The sequence below is a fragment of the Paramormyrops kingsleyae genome, chromosome 17 (genome assembly GCF_048594095.1).
Source record: "Paramormyrops kingsleyae isolate MSU_618 chromosome 17, PKINGS_0.4, whole genome shotgun sequence".
Taxonomy (NCBI): Eukaryota; Metazoa; Chordata; class Actinopteri; order Osteoglossiformes; family Mormyridae; genus Paramormyrops; species Paramormyrops kingsleyae.
This window is the reverse complement of record NC_132813.1, coordinates 17978544-17999135: the sequence shown is the minus strand read 5'-3', so window position 1 is coordinate 17999135 and position 20592 is coordinate 17978544. Positions and strand designations below refer to the sequence as shown.

General features: G+C 48.7%; 2 protein-coding genes and 1 long non-coding RNA gene across 5 annotated transcripts; 2 read left to right on the top strand and 1 right to left on the bottom strand.

Annotated features, from left to right (window-relative positions):
• Positions 1-156: 156 nt before the first annotated feature.
• Positions 157-3978, top strand: LOC111860603 (uncharacterized). Its single transcript, XR_002842060.2, has 4 exons — positions 157-278; positions 1130-1206; positions 1525-2131; positions 2594-3978. It is a non-coding gene; the product is annotated as an uncharacterized lncRNA (long non-coding RNA).
• crybb1l3 (crystallin, beta B1, like 3) lies at positions 418-9316 on the bottom strand. Of its 3 annotated transcripts, none has more exons than XM_023844411.2 (5): positions 9240-9316; positions 2520-2638; positions 1879-2011; positions 1515-1657; positions 418-1345 (listed from the first exon to the last, which is right to left on the bottom strand). In XM_023844411.2, the coding sequence occupies exons 1-5, from the start codon at positions 9294-9296 to the stop codon at positions 1177-1179; spliced, it is 621 nt and encodes a 206-aa protein (XP_023700179.1). In that variant the 5' UTR covers positions 9297-9316; the 3' UTR covers positions 418-1176. The 3 variants fall into 3 exon arrangements, with proteins under 3 accessions (XP_023700179.1, XP_023700170.1, XP_023700187.1); XM_023844402.2 differs by lacking the exon at positions 9240-9316 and adding an exon at positions 4046-6240; XM_023844419.2 differs by lacking the exons at positions 418-1345; positions 9240-9316 and adding an exon at positions 4046-6240 and having other exon boundaries at positions 1529-1652.
• On the top strand, positions 7004-20190 carry cpda (carboxypeptidase D, a). Its single transcript, XM_023844393.2, has 21 exons — positions 7004-7796; positions 8053-8300; positions 11965-12107; positions 12200-12369; positions 12594-13012; positions 13103-13294; positions 13516-13683; positions 13780-13889; positions 14161-14263; positions 14545-14687; positions 15133-15302; positions 15388-15657; positions 16177-16372; positions 16481-16616; positions 16698-16844; positions 16945-17040; positions 17179-17240; positions 17318-17449; positions 17585-17770; positions 17856-17958; positions 18130-20190. Exons 1-21 carry the CDS (start codon positions 7135-7137, stop codon positions 18354-18356), a joined length of 4083 nt encoding a protein of 1360 aa, XP_023700161.1. The 5' UTR covers positions 7004-7134; the 3' UTR covers positions 18357-20190.
• Positions 20191-20592: the final 402 nt, after the last annotated feature.

The following is a 20592-nucleotide window of genomic DNA, read 5'->3' as shown; positions in this document are numbered from 1 at the left end:
CCACCCCTCTCAAAGACTAAGCCTTCACTCCTACTCTGCGTGAATCGCCTTTCTTTAAATCGGTCCCTTCAGTCCAGCGATGGTGCGATCAGCCGCTGTGGAGCCGCACAGATCGCGGGTGTGCGCGCACGCGGCCGCGCATTGGCTGCGCACCTGACCGCACAGCAGCGCTGGCACACGGTCCGTGGAACAGCAAAGCAGCAAAAGTGTTATTATGGCCGGAAGACGAGTGTCCCCTCAGGTCTTCACCGGTGGAAAACTCAGGCAAAGCGTGAAAAGTGAGTTACGGAGCTTTTGTGTAACGTCAATGTTAGAAGCCAGAGACTCCGCAAGATCAAACCGCAAGTCTTAATATCAATAGCAGAAAGCCAGCGGTTGATTCAAGGCTCAAGGCGTAGTTTTATTTTCTGACCCGAAACCAGACCGTCCACGTATATTGAAAAGAATTGCCTAACATGCATTTCCATGAACATGTGGACTGTTGATGATATTTTAATATTTTATCGTTTGATATGAACGGCTTTCTAACTGAATAGGCCCATGTCACAGTTTGAAGTAAAGCATTAATCATGTACCTTAAGCACAATCTTTGGGTGCAGTTCCTGGTACATTTGCAGTAGCCTGTGTGAAAAACCAGCAGAAGACATGCATGAAACAGAATTCAGACAAGACACTTTAATGACATGATGAAAAGACAACCACATCTATTTTAAAGTATGGTGCGTAATGAATAGAAGTAGATAAAAACAAATTCCCATGCACCAACCCACTGCATTGATAGGACTGCATCAGTTTCCAGATGTCAGGATCCCTGAGAAAGATGTAAAGTAGGTAGACCCGTTACTGTCCAGTTATGGTAAAAAAAAGTAGAATGAAATGACTGTCCAGAAGAAAGGAAGAAAAAAAGCAACAATTCCACATTGTTGTGTCACATCCTTGTCATTCCACATCTCCTTTTGACATACATCTAACTGGAGCATGTCAAGCACATTGTTATTATATTGTGGCTGGATCCAGTTACCAATCACAGCAATACTATTGGCCTATAGTGATTAATGAGGGCTGTAGTACAAACTGTGCATCTGATGGTTCTTATGCTTCTTGACTGATGATAGTTTTATTTCGTCAGCAGCTGATGACGTCACCAGAGGGGACGCCGGCTCAGCTTGGCCCCTCCTACAGCCCCATGGTGAAGCGGCCCCTGTGGTACGTCTGTGAGTCCTTCGCACGTCGGATAGACTGGATCTGGGGGTGGCGGGCACCCCAGTTGTTCCAATGTGGATAGGTACCACGCTCAAGTACGTACTGGTAGCCACGGTAACCAGGATACTGGTAGCCCACCCAACTGGTGGGATGGAGACAGAGGGAGAGAGACTTGACTAAAACACTTCAATTTTGCACATAATGTTTTCCCACCACGATCAGGTACATGCAGGAAATACTTTAAGAAAGAAAATTATATGAAACATTATTCAGCTTGTAGTATGATGGGTAAAATGTAGGATTTCACTAACACTCCACCAGTGACCTGGATGCTGGCCACGCGGTCCTGGAAGCTGTAGGACCACAGACTGGGGATGTCCTCATCGCAAACCTCCATCTTGCGACCATCAAAGTTGGTACATTCAAACAGGCAAATCTTATGGTACATGCTGTTCTGCAGAGAGATGTCCAGGAGTGATCTGAGTTAGCATGCCGCTTATCAGACAATGGGGATTTGTGGTCTATCACTGTTAATCTGTTTCCAGAACTACATGGAACATAGTGGTGAATCTGTCTGCTACACAGGCAGACCAGGTACCTTTACAGTCATTGGTGTATAGAGCTATGGTCTGATCCCAGATCAGTGTGCCGCTGACATACAGTGGAGTGACTCACCATGTAAACAGGTCTAACAGACATGAGGTGGTCATTTCTGTAGCTGCTAGTCCAGCTGTCCCAGCGAGGGTACTCTCCTTTCTCCAGCATGAACATCTCACCCATCATGTTTTGCTGCTCATATCCCACCCACCTGCACGGGGACACGGCGGCACTTAAGAAGGGACTGATGCAAAAGGGGCCGTGAGATGAATGGGCGAATGATACAAAAGGCTCCCTGCCTAGGAGTCAACCGACAGGATGCAGTTGCAAAGTAGGTGATGTCATCTGCAGTACCATGTATGGCCAACAGAGGGCATATTTTCACATGCAGGTCACGTACGACCGCGGATCCAATTGCAAACGTTACTACACATTACTTATTTAAAATATGCCACTCAAAATTTAATAAACAAAGTGGGTGGGGAAATGCCACTCAGAAAAATTTGTATGTAGCAAACAGTTATAAAATAACTGTCATACATTTTTGTATAACATACATTGTATAACATTTGTATAACATGTTTCTTCTTTATAGACTAAATGACATTCTATATCTTAAAGTTTTTATCTAAATGGTGTGTCCTTTATATGGCAATTATTAGATTTTGATCTATTTGAAGTATATTATGGCAGCCACTGGAAAGACTGGAAAGACTTACAGTCCACAGTCTACCCTGATGGACCTGACCCGGTCAAAACCATAATCACAGACGTTAAGACATTCCCCCGTCAGGTGCACCCTTCGGCCCTGGAAGTTCTCGAACTCGAAGAGCCAGACCTGGTTACACAGAGGAAGCAAAGCAGATGTGCATCAAGCCTTCTGCAGAGAAACCAGAAGACTGAGGCTGTGACACTGTGTTAAATTTCATCAAGCTGATGGGGGAATGGAACACTAACAAACAGCCACCCGGCAGTGGGGGTATCCTACTGGCAGGCAGGGGGGGCTAGTGCACTGGAGGATGATGTGCAGGGAAAGGGTGCAGGTGAGATTTTTGAAGTGGGGGAGAGGGACAGAACAGAACAGTGAGCAAAACAACTTTCAAGCTTACCTAGCCATGCTTAATACACTAAACATTTTGAGTGACACAGGTCGACATACATACACTATTACTTTGTTGTCTTGTACGAAAACAGAGTTGGGTAACTCAGGTCCAGAGAGTAAAATTCCAAACCGGGATTTTGTTTCAACCAAGCAGTTGAGTACTCTCTGACTGTGACTCTTTATACTTGGTTGAAACAAAATCTTGGTCTGGACTTCTACTCTCTGGATCTGAATTACCCAGCTCTGGTTGGAATTACCTATCATTCACACATGGCCTATTGGACAGTAGCATAAACAACAGACAGCCTTCTCTACAATGTTATAAGTTTAAATTTACTGAGCCCCAGGATACTCTAATGTTACACATGTGATGACACATTCATAGATTTATTGTTCTACTCTAAGACATAATTTCACATTAGGTCCAACTTAAATCGTTAGCTTTCTTGCAGTAACATAAATTAGCCTGAGATACGAGAAAAATTATGAATCGCATCCAGCATAGGCTTGATATAAATTGCATTGAATTGAAGTTTGCGTACATTGATATTTAAAAGAACACTCTGATGGACTTTTGCCCTTCTGGGTTACTTTTGTTCTGTATTGCATACCGTCTGTGTGACCAAAACTGCATCCAGCACAACATAGGCAGCTCAGATCTCAACTCGTTCAGGACCTAAAACCCGCAATGGCAGAATACAAGCAGAATGCACAAATGCGGGAAGTACCTAAAATACTTTCTCGAATAAAATGTTTCAGAACGTGGCGTCAGTGTTTGAGTTATTTTTGCTTTGTTAAATCAGGAGGTCATCTATGAAATGGAAATTTTTACAGCTATGTATAGGCTAATAGGAATGTGTGCACTTCACTGTCTACCTACAAACAGAGATAAAGGGAGACAGTGGGAGCGCGTGAGTGCAGGCGCCGGGATGCGTGTGCATGTGAAGGGTCTCCTACCTACAGCAACTACATTCTGTGGACGTGGTTTGATGAGTACAAACATCACAGTATCCAACCCTAATCAGGGGTGCTACTTATTACAGTCTTTTTTTCCTCAAAATGGATCAGGGCCCCGATATACTCCCCCACCCGGCCATCTGCACCCCTGGTGTAGGGTAGGTGGGGGGGTTGGGCGTTACCTACTTTGTGGGTCTGCACACTCAGTACTGAGTGGCTTCCCATGCTGCCCCGAGCTCCTGAGTGCGACATGGCGGGTCCTGGGGTCACAGAAGAGACTGAGAGAAGAAGAAAGCAAAGAACGTGAAGGACACAGAGAATGTGAAGGACACAGAACGTGAAGGACACAGAGAACGTGAAGGACACAGAGAACGTGAAGGACACAGAGAATGTGAAGGACACAGAGAACGTGAAAGAGACAGAGAACGTGAAGGACACAGAGAACGTGAAGGACATAGGAGCCACCAGCAGTGCTGGGCCATTAGGCGACACCAGTGGCTGTCTAGGGAGCCATCTTCGGAGGAACACCGACTTAGTTCTCCGATTTCACTTTGTTTTGAACGCTTGACGTGCTGCTTGTGCTTGCAGTGAAGATTGCTGAGGGCTCCACATAGGCATCAACCCCAGGGCACGTGTCTTACAGAGCACCCAGCACTGCATGACAACATGCATCCGCACAGCATCCGCACTGCAAAGCAGAATCACTGACCCCGAAAGCTCGCTCTTTGATAGAAATAGTGATGAAGCAGTACAGTCAGTCTGTACGATGAATCTGTTCCTATCAGTTTTGGTCTCTGACACGTGCTTCCTATTTTTCCTTTTTCCCGCTCTTGGTCCCATGTTCTGCATGGTCATAAGGTCACTCCCAGAGCCACAAAGGTAAAGGTAACTTTCTCCTAGTAGGGTGGTCCAGAGCTGCTTTGCCAGTTCCCCTGCTCTGACAGTCCCTGATTCCGCATATTCACACTGCCCCCTCCCAAACAAAACCCCAAACCATCTCACACCTGAGAATCTCACCTAATAGCTGTAGGTGGATGGGAAAAATCAGAATGAGGGGCTGCTGCAACGACCAAACAAAGTGCTGCGTGTGAGCTTATATACACATGCTGCTCTGCTTGTTTTGTTCCCCCTGCCTGTGATTGGCCAGGGGAGCCCACCTTGGCACTGGACAGATGAGGGGCCCCTGTTTCTGGAGGGTGGGGAGGGTGTGCTGATTGCCTGGGCTGGCTGACTCTGCACATTTTTTTATGCTGGGGCTCAGTGCAGGCCCCCCAGCATCAGCAGAAAGCCGCCCGACCCCCTCCAGGGCTGGACATGCAATGTGCTGATTGCGGGACTCAGCTGGATCCCTGCTGTTGCTGCCTTCATGCTTTCTGGCAGAAGGGGAGTGTGCTTCTGTTTGTCTGCAATGCTGCCTGACAGGTGAGGGCCCCAGCAGGCAGGGCGGCGCCCAGCATGGTGCAGGTCCTTGGGTGATCTGACACTGTTACCATTCCCTGATGTAACCATATCAGGCTGACGGGAGCAAGCACTAATCCTCATAACTACTACATGTATTAATGAAATGCTGGTCAAATAATTTAAAATTACTGGTTCTGAATTGTTCCTTTCTGGGGGCAGGAAAGACAAACCTGCCTTGATGACATTTTAATTTCATAATGGCAGCTTAGGCTAATTATGGCCGGTCTATGTTTTTGCTCCTTCCCAGCTCCCTGCCAGACAGTCCATATTTTTGCCGAGAGGGAGCAAAAATCTGGACTGTCTGCAGGTTCCCAAGGACTGGATTGGGAAACACTGGCATAGCGTGTCATGTACTGCACTCCTGTTTCAATAGGTGTTCCGATAAATGTTCTTGTCAGGGACAAGAATTAGTCCCTGTGATTTTGAAGAACACAAAGCAGACTAAATGATATAAAACCAAATGTTTTTACAGTTGCTCAAAGCAACAGAAAATATGCTATATATATTTATCAGTTATTTGCCTGGTCTGGCTTATTTAAAACATGAGATGAACCTCATTAAATTGTTGCAATGCTTTAATTTTGAACTCTTTGATATCAAAGTACAGATATACAACCGTGGAAAAAATTAAGAGACCATTTTATATTCTTAAATAAATCTGCATTTTTAAATCCTGTTTTAATGGTGGTTTTTCTTGCAGAAGGCTATGCTGAGCTGCAGGTTCAAATTTTCTAAGACAGCAGTAGAAAAGAATAAAGTGAAGCAGGAGACAATGGGAATGACCAGAAACCAGCCAGGTAACCGGTGGACGTGACTTTCTAATGGTAGAGACGGTTAACTTATCGGACAGCTTCTCATGAATTGGAAGATGACATCAAGTGACCTTCAAAGGAATGGGAAACATTAAGTGCAGGTGTGAAGTGAATATTGGGCTCCTAGAAGCTGGACTGAAGTCCCATAAAGCAAGACCTTCATTAATGAGAAACAGAGAAGAACAAGGGTGCAGTTTGCATATATATATATATATATATATATATATATATATATATATATATATATATATATTCACAGACGCACACCCATAAATTGAGAAGTGTGTGAAACGAAAAATATTTTTCCACGGCTGTATATTGTGGCGGAATGCGGCAGTTGACCGCAAGAACTGTAGTTTCTGTAAAGAGATTCCAGATATCCACATCATTCCTGTTTTGTAACTTGAAACTTCCTGGAATCCTGGAACTTATAACAAAATAGAAAACCTCAGCGGAAAATGGTATACTTGCGTCACCAAGTGGTCAAGAAAGGGGGATTGATTATAGAAGTTAACGATTTTTAATTGTCCCACAAGTCCATGGTGCACTAATAGCTCCAGGTTTTGTAGCTCAAATAATAATAAACACATTCAAAAGCATTCAAAATGAATCTATATATATTTATTACCTTTTAATATTCTTAATTCAATTTCAGAAGTCAATCGCAGAAATAAACAATATAATTTCTATTAAAATACTCCGCTAAATTTAAGATTATGGATTATTTTGTTCTACTTATGACAAAGGCAATCTCATTTTCAAAAAATAAAAAATTAATTCAACGTTATGCCGCTAATGAGGCGTGCAGTTTATACTGCGACCTTAACACAAGCCCCGCCCCCGGATGATGACACGCACGAAGCCCCGCCTCTCTCCGGGGTTAAAGGGAAGTTGTAAGTAAGAAGGAATCTGGTCAAAGATCAAGAGATCGGCTAAGGATCTGTCTGGGGCCCCCTACGGACTGGATCAGGAGATAGGAAGTGGGCCAGGAGTGCCGGGATCATGTTGGAGCAAAATCAGCGGCGGTCGCGTTCGCTGGCCGGCCGGAAGCTCTCGCTTTGGGGCTTCTTTTTTGGCTGTGCGTTCGCGGTGGCTCTCAAGCCACCGTATGTTAGCGGGGCTCGGGTGCTGAGGAGCTCGCCGGAGGAATCAAGTCCGGAAACCTATGATCGATACTACGGCTACGAGGAGCTGAGCACGCTGCTGAAAGCGCTCGCTCTCCGGTACCCGCACATCGCCAACCTGTCCAGCGTTGGCCGCTCGGTCCAGGGTAGGGAGCTGTGGGTGATGCGCATCACCGCGGAGCCGGGCGCCGACGTGCCGGGGAGACCCCGCTTTAAGTACGTGGGGAACATGCACGGCGACGAGGCGGTCTCCAGACAGGTGCTGGTCTACCTGGTGGAGCATCTGCTGGACCGCTATGGCGAGGACCCCCGGGTGACGCGGCTGGTGAACAGCACGGACATCTACATCATGCCGAGCATGAACCCGGACGGCTTCCAGCGCTCGGTGGAGGGGGACTGCGAGGGCAACCACGGTGGCCGGGAGAATGCCCTCAATCAGGACCTTAACCGCAGCTTCCCCGACCAGTTTAAAACCGACGATGTCCAGGAAGACACCATTCCCGAAGTCCGGGCCATCATGAAGTGGATCCTAGAGAAAAGGTAGAGCTTTTGTTTTTAACTTTTGTTTAATTTCCAGGTTCTTTCGTGTAGCCTGGTAGTAATAGACCAGTGCGGCTGGACTGCAGGAACCGCAGCTGTCGCACCAGCCGTCAGATGTCTCGTCATGTCTGGTCCCCAATGACAGAATATAAACACCTGTTTGAGTCCCTCAGTGACCCGGAACATAGATGGTGTGAATATTGCTTCATTTCTTTAGTGATACAGCTGCCCCTCTTCCTCTGTCCCTCCATCTTAGGTTCGTCCTCTCTGGCAACCTGCACGGCGGCACTGTGGTGGCCAGCTACCCATTTGACGACTCGGCGTCGCACGACGTCACGGGGCACTATAGCCGCTCCGCGGACGACGCGCTCTTCAGGTATTTGGCCCGCACCTACGCGGACCACAACCCCATAATGAGGACCGGGCGGCCGCAGTGCCCGGACACGCCGGAGGAGACCTTCGAGGACGGCATCACCAACGGGGCGCAGTGGTACGATGTGACGGGTAAGGGCCTGCCTCCTGTGCTCTCTCTAAATCCGAGTCCATGAAACTGAGAAGGTTCTCAGTTGCTATGGTGATAGCGCCCCCAAATCCCCCCCACCCACCCCCACCCACCATGTGCGAAGCATGTGCTTGTTTTTTTGTCACCTTAATAGCAACAATTATAAGCAATGTTGCTGTACAGTGGTGTTTTGGTATTTTAAGCCGATTGCTTTGAAGTCATCTGTTGTTTCTGTTGTGTCAGGATAAGGCTGTGTTCTGTTACACAGCTGTTGTGTTTGTTATTCACATAAAAATGTGAAGTGTTTCTGGATTTGGACAGTTGGTGAGCGGGGTTGATTTTCCTTGTTGATGTTTTGTGTGCCATTGTAGTTAAGGTGTTCATTTGAGCCTAAATATGTCGTCTGCCCATGCTGATTATGGGTTGTTGTACAAACACGTCGCATAAACTTGGCTTCTACCCTGAATGTTCCATAGAGACGGTCACAAATATCTGAGCTGAACTACCAGCATGACAGGCCCAAATTCTCCTGGCAAGACTCCACTGTCTGAACTGGCATGTTCCTATCTCATGCTGTCCTGATCTCATACCTTTTTGTTTCGTTCATTAAAACAATGTGTAAAATGTTTTTGACCTTTCTTGTATTTACAGCTTGGCAATTCTTGTGCTTTGTTTTGGGCTGGTGTCTGTACTGGTACAGTGACCATTGTGAAGTGAGGCATTTTACCCAGACTGCTGATTTCAATCTGCCTGTAATGTTGGTCAGAAATCTTGACAGATTAAAATCCTGCCATAGAAACCATAAATAACCCGATTTGAATCTACCTAGTTACCAACCAATAGGCACTGTTAATGTAAGGAGTGTTCAGAAAGGCTGCTCTAAAATGCTATCGGGGTCACTTGAGGACATGGTCTGTTTACTGAGACACACTGGAACATACCAACCAGCCACCCGAACCCGGGGCCGTGAGGGACGATTTGTTCCTTTCAGGAGCCATGCTGGGTGCCGTCGTTTGCCGCTGACCTCAGCGCTGCTTGCTTACTTGGTGACATCACGGTGTTTCTGGCAAGGCCTCGTAACCACGCCCGGCCCACGCGCAGTCATGCCCGCTCGGTCTGCACCCTTTATTCCACGGCTATGGTCTACCTGGTGTCTAGTTGCACTGGTGGGAGTCGTGTAAGGGCATCTCCAGTTCCTGCAGCCTGTGTGCACCGCCCCCTCCCCCAGAATAAGCAGGAAACCCAATCCGGATGTTTACTCTTACATTTGTTGTCCCGTGTCCTGGAAGCAGCAAACGGTCAGAGCTGCCTTGTGTGATGTAACTCGCTCTGGCCCGTTTCATTCCAGTCACCACGTTGATGGGTGGGATTCCCGCTTTACAGAAACGTTAATGGGTAACTAGAGAAGCAATTAACACTGGTTTGAAAGGGATCCTTTATCCTAAACACCATTACTGTTCTGTTCCGTTGGGCAAGATCAGTTTGCCTTTTGTACGATATTCATACATTGTTATTCAAAATAGCAGATAGGGTTTTTAAAACGCTACACTGAGCTTGTACTCCGTGCTCTAAGGGCACTCGTTTGACATTGTGAGGGCTTTAATCTCGGCCTCTTGTGTCGGCCTCTTTGGCCTTCCTGTATAGCTGCATTATTCCTCTATGCTCTGCTGGAGGCTCCGTGGTTCCGATTCAGGGTACAGCCCCCCCAGACTGCGTTCTGTGCAAGTGCGTTCAGGTTGGGTTATTGTGAAGAGGAACCGGTTTCGGTGCCGCAGTCATTATTTTTTAGGTGTGTCCAACCGCAGGACCCAGACGGAAAGCTTAACAGATCAAATCACACCTCTGGGGAGGTATCATGAGCTGGCTGTTATGATGAATGTGTCTGGTGAAGCTTCTCACTGTAGGTCTGTGGTTCTTGTGCTGCTGGTCCCGATTCACAAACTGCTGTCGGTCTCGTGAAGGTGTGAGATCATACATGTGTCATCCGATAATGGAATTGGGTCTGTGCCAGAGGAATTTGTTAGAATTTGTTAGGACACGGGGGGGGGGGGGGTGCCACAGATAAGTGACTCTTCTGCTCATACTCTTCCAAAGTCAGCGTATTATTTTCCACCACGAGCAACTTAAGTCTGAAGAGGATGTGGAGTCTGAAACCAGGCTTCCCGGATATAAAATGAATGTCTTCTGTGGGGTGTTATTCTTCAGAAATTGTCAAGCTGACATTTCTGCTAAAATGGTTGTGGGTTCTGGGTAGGGATTCCCCTTAAACGAAGACCTCAGTTCTTCTTCTGTTAAACTTCTCTTGCTTGAAATTGCTGACCTGTTGATGAGCTGCAGACAGGAGTGTCGAAGCAAAGCCGTCACCCAAAATGCGGCTTGTGCTATTCCCGTTCTTAATTATCAGCTACATTTAAAATTGCGCTGCGGTTTGTTAGCCTTCCCCAGCCGGCTGCAGGAACGCTAAGGTAATGTTTGTAGAAATCCGAAACCCCGGGAAAGTACTGTGCGCTTTTCCGTGTGTTTGCTGTCTCCTGTTTGCTGACTTCCTCCTGTGTGGGGTTTATGAATGCCTTTTGATCTGCTGCCACGGGCTATGTGTTGAGTAATGGCCCCTTTGTGTATCTTGCCGTCCGCGACCGGGTTCAACATGCCCACCTCACGGATATGCATAAGTCAGAACTGGGCGGAGCTTGTGCAGAGCAGTGGGCGTGGTCATGGGAGCAGCACCTGCGGTCGAGTACTGTGCACTTGGAGGAGCAGAGAATGGAAGAGCCTCGGGGAGCAAGTTGCTGTGGGATGGGTCCCCATATCCTGGTCCTCTGGCGGCCATGCTTTTGTAAGTGTCATGGAGTAGCCATGCATATTGTGACCAGAAGAGTCTTTCTAAGCCCACAGGCATGAGACAGCAACTGCGGTGAGCTTTTGCTTCTCACAATTGTCTGCCTCTGTGAAACCAGCAGGTCATTCCCGTTCACTTCCCAGGAGGGCTAGAGCCCCGGAATGCTGCTTTGGAAGCTTGGCCTGTAGTTCTAAACCCTTCTTCATTTAATCAATTCTCATATTGCTACAATCAGTCCATTTATTTCATTGTAGAATAATGATTCATAATTCTTCCAGGCTGTTCTGATTGTCTGTAACTGGTTTGGGGGGGGTAGACATGCCAAAGGCCAATTTTAAGTAGTCATTATTGGAGTTTCCGTCATGTGACTTGTCACATGACCCGGCTTACATACTGAAACTGGGAGGGGCCGGAGCTGATCTATAAACAATGACGGGCAGTTTTGTGTGAGCTGTTGGTCTCCTGCTTTCATTGATGCTGACACGTGCTTTCCAGTCTAACCCTGATGAGGAGCCCCGGTGGCTTTTGCTGCGTGTCACCTCCTATAATGCTCTAATATAGCAGATTGTATGATACTTTAGTATTTTAGGAATCCGAGACTGTTATTAAACATTTTTAGTGTTGACTTCCATCCTGTGTTTCCTGATGAGACCTCGGATTGACTAATAGATCAGCATCTTTTACACAGTCGATTATCCTCCTGTTGCCTCCTGCTGCTGTTCCCAAGCTGACTCTATGTCGCCCATTTTCCTTAGTTTGCTTTGGTGGGAGGCAGCAGACACTGGAGGTGAACTCTGTGCCTTTTGGGATCTCTTTGGGATGTTCAGGTGGGATGCAGGACTTCAACTACCTGAAGGGCAACTGCTTGGAGATCACAATGGAGCTGAGCTGCTGCAAACACCCGTTTGCTTCAGCACTGCTCTCCGAGTGGGAGAACAACCGCGAGTCCCTGCTGGCGTACATGGAGAAGGTGGGCATGGCGGCAGGCTGGGGCGGTGAGGGGGGCGGGGGGCTTTCCTGTAAGGCCGGCTTCCTGAATTCCTGATGGACATCCTCCATCAGGTTCACATTGGTGTCAGGGGGTACGTCAAGGAGGCGAGGAATGGGACGTATCTTCCAGACGCGATTGTGTTGGTGGAGGGAATCAACCACAACGTGACCACAGGCCAGTTCGGAGACTATCACCGGCTCCTGCTGGCGGGGACGTATAACGTCACAGCCAGCGCTGCGGGGTGAGTCCTGTGCTGAACACAGCCAGCTTTCCACCCCACTGCCACCATACCAAAGAAGCCTGTTTTATTTTCCATCCCCAGTCATGTGATGACATCACAAAGTCGGCTTTTCGTGCTTGAACTGTACTCTGCTGTTGGTTTATCTTCATGGGCCTCATTACTCGGCATGCGTTTTTATACTCCAGCTCCCAGAATTCAATGCATGCTGTCTCTGGTTGGTGCAGGTACAAGTCCATGACTGTGCAAGGTGTGCAGGTGGTGGAAAATGAGACCACGGAGCTGAACTTCACCTTGACAGCTCTGGATCAGGCGGGGTCTGCCGGCATTATGGCCCCAGCATCCCCGCCCCCACCTCTCACATCTAGGGCCCCCATCAGCCCTAGCAGAACCACCACCACTCCAGGGATGGATGTGGCCCCCAGTACAGACGGGAGAAGTGCAGGGACTACACCGAAGCCAGCGCCTGCAGCCGTCCAGCCCCAGGACTTCAGGCACCACCATTACTCCGACATGGAGCTCTTCCTACACAAGATCAGCACGGATTATCCCAGCATCGCCCGGCGCTATTCTGTCGGCAAGTCTGTGGAGAATCGGGACCTCTACGTGATGGAGATTTCCGACAACCCCGGCGTCCATGAGAAAGGTACCGCTGATCACGGCGAACCCTGATGGCGCACGATTCGCCCTGAAACCTCGAAACTGTGATTCTTACGCCTGCCCCCTCCCTTGGCAGGCGAACCCGAGTTCAAGTACATCGGCAACATGCACGGCAACGAGGTGGTGGGTCGCGAGCTTCTCCTCTATCTCATCGAGTACCTCTGTCAAAACTACGGGAGCGACGCCGAGGTCACATGGCTCATCAACAACACCCGCATCCATATCATGCCTTCCATGAACCCGGATGGTTATGAGGTGGCGCAGGAGGGTGAGTGCCTCCCTTAACCACCTGCTCACATGCATCCTCTAGTTTTACTAACTGACTAGTCAGTGATTTGGGGGGGGTGACTGTCGATCACTTGACGTACAGCATTGGTGCTAGAAGCCGCATCTCTTGGAGAGCTGCCTGTATGGTTTCCGCTCTGATGGGTTGGTAGACAGGAAGTTTTCCCAGAAGATGCCTGATACCTTTTTCTTGTAATCCCGCAGGTGACGTTAAAAGCTACATGGGCCGCAATAATAGCAACAATATTGACCTGAACCGCAACTTCCCCGATCAGTTCAGCTCCATCTCCGAGCCGAGGCAGCCTGAGACCGTGGCCGTGATGAACTGGTTGAAGAGCTCTCCATTTGTGCTGTCCGCCAACCTGCATGGAGGTAAGCCCCACCTCGCCCTCTCTCCCTCGCGTCTAGCCCCCGGCTGTGTAAACGAGGTGGAATTCCATTGAGCATCCTTTTTTCTTCCCTGTCCAGGGTCGCTGGTGGTGAACTATCCATATGATGGTGGCCCCCAAGGCACCACAGCGTACAGCAAGTCCCCAGACGACGACGTTTTTAGAATGGTGTCCCTTGCTTACTCTCGGGTGAGGCTTGGTGCTGTGATGCAGTGATTTGGGCCTCTGCGTGGCGCCACAGAGCGGAGGGCCCCTTACCAAATTATGGCTGCTTTTCGACCTGTTTCGTAATCATCTCCGAATGGCATTAGACTGACGCTTTGGTGGGTTGCGGCTTTTCTTCTCTCTTGACGACGGTCACTGGGATATGGTGGAGCGGTGACCTCTGCTGGAGGTGGGGCTGAGGCCTTCAGTTCGCTCATTACACTAAGCGTTGCTTTCCTCTCATCGTCCTGTTCAGGCTAACCCCATGATGCGCAAAGGTCACCCTTGTGAGGCTCTCTACCCAAACGAGTATTTTGAGAATGGCATCACCAACGGGGCACAGTGGTACAACGTGGCAGGTGAGCCATACAGTGCTGCAGTGTGTGGCACGCCCTCGTTCACTAGCGTGCTTGTCTGCTGGTGATCCAGCTACAAATATTGCTGTAGTGCTCTTCAAAAGGCATTTATCTGCGTTCTCCTTGGCCCAACAGGTTTAATATGTTCCTCATTTCTTTTGGATTTTGCTACATCAAGTGACTGCTTAATCATCATCCTACAGATTAAATTTTTAGTGTTAAGCTGTTAAATGTTTTTATGTGCTTGGTGATGTGGATCCGAGCTCCGCTATTGCTGGCTGCAGGTGGCATGCAGGACTGGAACTATGTGAACACCAATTGCTTTGAGGTGACCATCGAGCTCGGCTGTGTCAAGTACCCTTCTGCCGCAGAGTTGCCCACCTACTGGGAGGAGAACCGCCGGTCCCTGCTGCAGTTCATTCACCAGGTCTGCCCTGCCTCCTCCCCTTGATTGGGAGACTAAGACCACACCCCTTTTGACAGACAGACCTTGTTTGTTTATGCTGAAGCAAGACTCTGGGTCACGATACACAGGGCAACCTTTTGAGCCCTGTTGCTGACAAATGTTGCCCGGGCACATTTCCATTGATCCTCGGCCGCAAAGTTCTATTTGAAAAACTTTGATCAGCAGTGGGCAACTTTTAGCAATCATCCACATCCAGATGAGTTGCCCTTTGTCTCACCAGGTTGGCAGTTGTCCAGCAACATTGCTGAAAAAGTTGCCCTGTGTATCATCACCTTAAGACATAACACAAAATTTTGTAGGTGTGTGTGTCTGCTCCATAAATTAGTTCACAATTTTGCCTGTGCAATGTTTGATTAAAATCCCAAGGCTGTTACTATATCACTAGAGGGCACACTTCTTTGTACAGGTTCACCGGGGCGTGAAGGGTATGGTGCTTGACAGCAAGGATAGTACTGGCATCCCCAACGCCACTATCACCGTGGAGGGGATTGATCACCCGGTCACCAGTGGCAAGGATGGCGATTACTGGAGACTCCTGGTGCCCGGCACATACAAGCTGACAGTCTCCGCCTACAGGTCAGGATGTGCAAGTTGCCTTCCGGGGTCTTTCTATAGGACGGGCCATTTCTTTTGTTTTTTATTGGTACTTGTCTTGCTGTAGGTACACTCCAGTGACGCTCTATGCAACGGTGCCTGCCGAGGGCGTGGAGTCCGTAGACTTCCGGCTGACGCGCGTGCGCAGCGAGGAGATAGACCCCCAGGAGGAGGACTTTCACGCATTCATCAAAGAGCTGTCCTCAGACCATGGCCTGGAGCAGCTGGTCCGGAACATGGCCACTGACAGCAGCTTCCGCTATCGCCGTTACAACGAGCTGTCAGAGTACCTACGTGGACTCACCCTCAACTTCCCTAACATCACGCGGCTAGTCAGGTAAGACTCTCAGAAAGTCCAGGCTGGTGGCATGATTCTGGGTCCTGTTCCTGCCAAACACTGTCCCTATTCTACACTACACCCGTTGGTGCATGTGTGCAAAAAATTACTCTTGTGGTCCACTGTGATCGATAAAGAGGACCCTCTTTGTAGAACTTCTTTTCATTTAAAGGTTCAGTTCATTTCAGACAATGTGCTGTTTTTGTTTCAAGGATTACACCAGACCGTTTTAAGAGTACAAAATCATTAACAAGAGGTGGCCATTTAACCTGAAGTGCTTGTTATTAGGTTAGGATGATGTGAGGTGAGGTTCTTATTTGAACTGGTCTGGTGGTCCTCTCCAGAAGAACCAGCCAGTACACCTGACACAGGGCCATGATGAAGAGTGTAATGCTTGCATATGTTCTTGCTGGTATATTGAAACACTTGAGAGATGATCATCACCCGCTGCATGTTGACTGATACGGTGATTAATACCACTGAGGTGGCATTTCATCTGATCTTGTTCTTTTATGCCAGCTTGGGTCAGAGCTCTGAGGTCAGGACCATCTGGGCCCTCGAGATTTCCAACAAACCAGACAAGCCAGAACCTAATGAGCCCAAGATCCGCTTCGTGGGTGGAATCCATGGCAACGCACCTGTGGGAACTGAACTTCTGCTAGAGTTTGCTGCCTCTCTGTGTCTCAACTATGGCAAGAATCCAGCGATCACAAAGGTGGGCTACTTCTGAGCAGCATCATCTGGAGGCTGGGACTCGACCTGGTAGCGTGCATGAAGAAGATTCTCATCCATGTTTTCGTTCTCCATTCTGACCATTGTGCAGTTGATTAACCGGACGCGTATCGTGATCCTTCCCTCGATCAACCCAGACGGCCGGGAGTTGGCTCGAGAGAAGCAGTGTGCCTCCACCAAGGGCCTGACCAATGCACAGCACAAGGATCTCGACACCGACTTCTTCGGTCTGTAGGCCACCGGTGTCATGTCTGTCCAGGCCGTCGCTTTCCTGCAATGACCGTTTTGACCGTGCTGTGGTTTTTCAGGAAATGCGTCAAACCGTTTTGTGAAGCCGCAGCCGGAGACTGAAGCGGTCATGAAGCTCATATTGGAGAAGGGTTACACACTGTCCGTGGCCCTGGATGGGGGCTCTGTACTTGTCACCTACCCATATGACAAGCCAGTACAGCCGGGTACATGACCTGCTCTTCTGCCCTGTGTGGCTTTAGTATCCAAGGAAAGGGCAAGTCTACTTAATTTTGATCCATTTATTTGTATTTTTAACCAATTCAGTTGAGAATGAGGAGACCCTGAAGTACTTGGCGTCTGTGTATGCAAACAACCATCCCAAGATGCGCCTGGGCCATGCTAGATGTCCTGACAACCAAGGTATGCTAATGGAAATGTCTCGCTGGTTGAAGAGGCCGGTGCAGGAATTTCACAGCCCTGGGTCAAGCGTGGCCTCCGTCATGTCTCACGGGAATAGTGTAGCTGGGTTTGTGACTGACTCCTCCCGTTTGTTCTCAGCGAACTTCCCCGGCTGGGTGGTGCGGGCAGCTGAATGGCACAGTCACATGGGCAGCATGAAGGTACGTGCCCCAGGCCCTGGAGTGTGGACCTCAGGGGTCTCCAGAGTGCCACTGACCCGCCTGTGCTCCCACTGCAGGACTTCAGCGTAGACTTTGGTCACTGCCCTGAGATCACAGTCTATACCAGCTGCTGTCTGTTCCCGGCTGCTGAGCAGCTGCCCACCATCTGGGCTGACAACAGGAAATCGCTCTTCAGCATGCTGGTGGAGGTAAGATAGGGGTCAGGGTGAATGTCACCTCTTCTACAGTCATGCCCTGCTCTTCTCATATTATAGCCGTGGTTTTGTGCAGTTTTACCCCTCAGTCAAAAGGTTTATTCAGTGATTTTCATCAAACTGTTGCAGGTGCACAAGGGCGTCCGTGGCATTGTCAGGGACAGGAGTGGCAAGCCCATCTCGGGGGCTGCCATTGTTCTGAACCGCGGCGTGAGGGTCTTCACTGGCGAAGGGGGTTACTTCCATGCCCTGCTGGCCCCTGGGTCTCACAACATCGAGGCAGTGGCTGAGGGCTACCAGCAGCAGAGACAGGAGGTGGGTGCAGTGTAGAAACTGGAGTTTTTGTTGGGGAGGTGAGGTCTGTGAATCGCCATTGAATTGGCGCTCGTTTTCCCTGCAGGTGTTTGTGTCATCGTACGAAGCTGCCAGCTCCATCGTCATCGAGTTTGACATGGACAACCACCTCTTCGGCCTGCCCAGGGAGTTTGTGGTGGCCACTGCAGGTGAGTTGGAGGCTCCTGCATTTTGAGGTATTTCCACTTCGACCTTTATAAGGTTCAGTTTCAGCCCTTGAAGGAGACCCAGTGTTATGTACCCAGAACTCCACCTGTCACCCCACCGACCTCATGTTTAAAGCGTGACGTTTTAATGGCTCTGCCCCCCCTCCCCTTCAGCGGCCTCCATGACGGCGCTGGTCATCACCGCCTGCATCATCTGGTGCGTCTGTGCCGCCAAGTCGGACCCACAGAAGGACGGCTTCCATCGTCTCCGCCAGCACCGCGACGACTACGATGACGAGATCCGCCTCGCCTCCATGGGCTCCAAGAAGTCCCTGCTGAACCACGAATTCCAGGACGAGAGCGAGAGTGACGAGGACACTCTGTACGCTAACAAGCTCTGAGGCCGCTGTCCCTTCGACTGTCACCCTGCGGGGTCACCCGGGGGGCAAGTGGGTGGTCTGTGTCCCACCCCACCCTGCCCTGGACCTTGTGGCTTTTAGGAGTCCACACACACACACAGAGGCCTTTCTCCACTCCTTTTCCAAGCCATCCCAATAGAACTCGGTGACAGTGCCCAATCAAACGCCCAAGTAAACGTGTTCTGGTGCCCCTAGTTCCACCAGGCCACTGAGATGTTTCCTGTCTGATCCGAACACCACAGTTCACTGTCATGACCCCTGAATGGTCACAGCCCTAAAAGTAGTGAGTAATTGGTGGGATAGATCAGAGTCCACAGGACATTTGGGAAGTGAACAAGCCCAGTGCCTTGGCTAATCAGTAGTGTGATAAGGCTCCGTTCTGCAGTCACATGACTGCTGGGTACATCACCCTCTCCGACTCAGGTGACTCAGGCAGCCTGGTACATGTAAGACCTGCATGAGGTACTTAAACCCTCTTTCACAAGTTTACTATGGATCCATAGCAGAACCAATCTCATCGCTCAGGGGGAGGCTGACCGAAGCGGCTTCCATGCAGGGCCTTGCATGGACGGTATGACAGCGAGAGCCGCACACCGTCTCCATGTTACGCCGACCGATAGGGTGTGCTGTACCTCTGTGGCCTGGGACTTCCTCGGCAGGGCGGGGGGCGAGGTCTATGTGGGGAATTGGCAGCCATGGGGCTGACTCCAAACCAAGGGACTATAGCAGGAAAATGCTCCTTATAAATTATATTTTCCTTTCTCTGTGTTTTTGTAGTTCTGTGTGTTTGGATATTGAATCGCAGAATTCTTTTTTTTTTTTTTTTTGTCCTTTCACCTGACAGCAGCCTAGAGCAGAAAAGGCTTTACAAAGTGTGTGTGTGTGTGTGTGTGTGTGTGTGTGAACGTGCAAATGGTGAGATATGCATTCTTTTCTGCTGTTGTACGGGTTATGGGGTTACGGAAAGAAAAATCTGTTCTGTTTGAATAAAAGCTATTAAGTATAGAGTACTCCAACTCGTATGGAGTCTTCTAGAGCTAAACTTCAGCACTTTGCAAAACTTAAGAATCCCAAAAGCAACATTCTCCTTTGTCCTGGGGTCACTTTCCCAAAAGCGCCGTGGCACCGATTGACTTGTGCTGGGACCCTTTGAGAAATGGCTCTGTGGTGCCCAAGCTTGGAGGGAACCTGTCATTTTAGAAGCACTGATTAAGTGGCAGCTCATCCGACTCCAAGCACAAAACACTAAAAGCAGACCTGGCTGCGCCTGCCGGGTTTCCACCCAGGGGACGTCCAGGGGCCTTATGGCAGCTGGCTGACGCCTGGATGCGTGGCTGCTTTCCTGTCAACATACAGAACACAGTGTCCAAATTATATTGTGGACTGGGGGGGGGGGGTAGCACAGTGTCTTTAAATCAGGTTTACTGTGTATAATATTCATGCATCAACAGAAGAGGAAAACAGACTTTGTTTTGACCTAATAATTCTCTTTATAAAATAAAAGTATGCCTAAGGCAGAAACTGATTAAGATTGAGGTTGATTCTTGTGTTTTATTCTTGTACTTCGTATGGGGTGGGGCTGGTGTTTTTTTTCTTTCTTTCTTTCTTTGTATTGTTGCTCTTTTTATATAAAATAACTGAGTGTACATATTGAAATGTTGCCAATTATATGTAAAATGAGAAAGATGTGCAATTGCAGGAATTTCCGTAATGCTTATGGGCTAACAAACCGAACCTTGCGGTGTATGTGGTAATATTGACACGGTCACGTGATGCTTCATAAAAACATTGATAAAATAAATTCAATATCACTTAACCGACAGACTTTGCATTTTGTTTATCAGACTGCACCCCCTCCCCCCAAGGCCTGTGACACACCGGCTGTGTGGCCGCTGTGGAATGTGTTGATTTTCTTTTCGGTGTCCGTGTTAACGGGTTAGAGCAGAATCTCGGGCACAATTCAGTGTAACAATGTAATGAATGAGGGTAAATAAAAAATCACATTACTGCTTGCTGGTTAAAACTGGTCAACTTTATGGTTTTCACTATTCTAACCTGCTAAAGTATCGAAGGCTATTATCAAAGGTTCTGCACTCAGTGGAACGTAGTATGGCCCCTGTCTTTCGTTTTATTCATTTTCTTTTTTTCACTTGTGCATTAAAAAAAACTACAAGGAAATTGTAGGAAGTACAAGCCATTTCCAGAAATGTGGACATTT

Bases quoted from the DNA above. Each gene is read 5' to 3' on its own strand.
- crybb1l3 (XM_023844402.2), bottom strand. From the start codon at position 4,315: ATGTCCTTCACGTTCTCTGTGTCCTTCACGTTCTCTGTCTCTTTCACG. The intron at 2,639-4,045 runs GTAGGTAACGCC...CTGTGTAACCAG, and splicing joins TGAGTGTGCAGACCCACAAA to GTCTGGCTCTTCGAGTTCGA. The intron at 1,346-1,514 runs GTTAGTGAAATC...CCATCCCACCAG, and splicing joins ATCCAGGTCACTGGTGGAGT to TTGGGTGGGCTACCAGTATC.
- cpda (XM_023844393.2), top strand. From the start codon at position 7,135: ATGTTGGAGCAAAATCAGCGGCGGTCGCGTTCGCTGGCCGGCCGGAAG. The intron at 14,264-14,544 runs GTGAGCCATACA...TGCTGGCTGCAG, and splicing joins ACAGTGGTACAACGTGGCAG to GTGGCATGCAGGACTGGAAC. The intron at 17,450-17,584 runs GTAAGATAGGGG...AAACTGTTGCAG, and splicing joins TCTTCAGCATGCTGGTGGAG to GTGCACAAGGGCGTCCGTGG.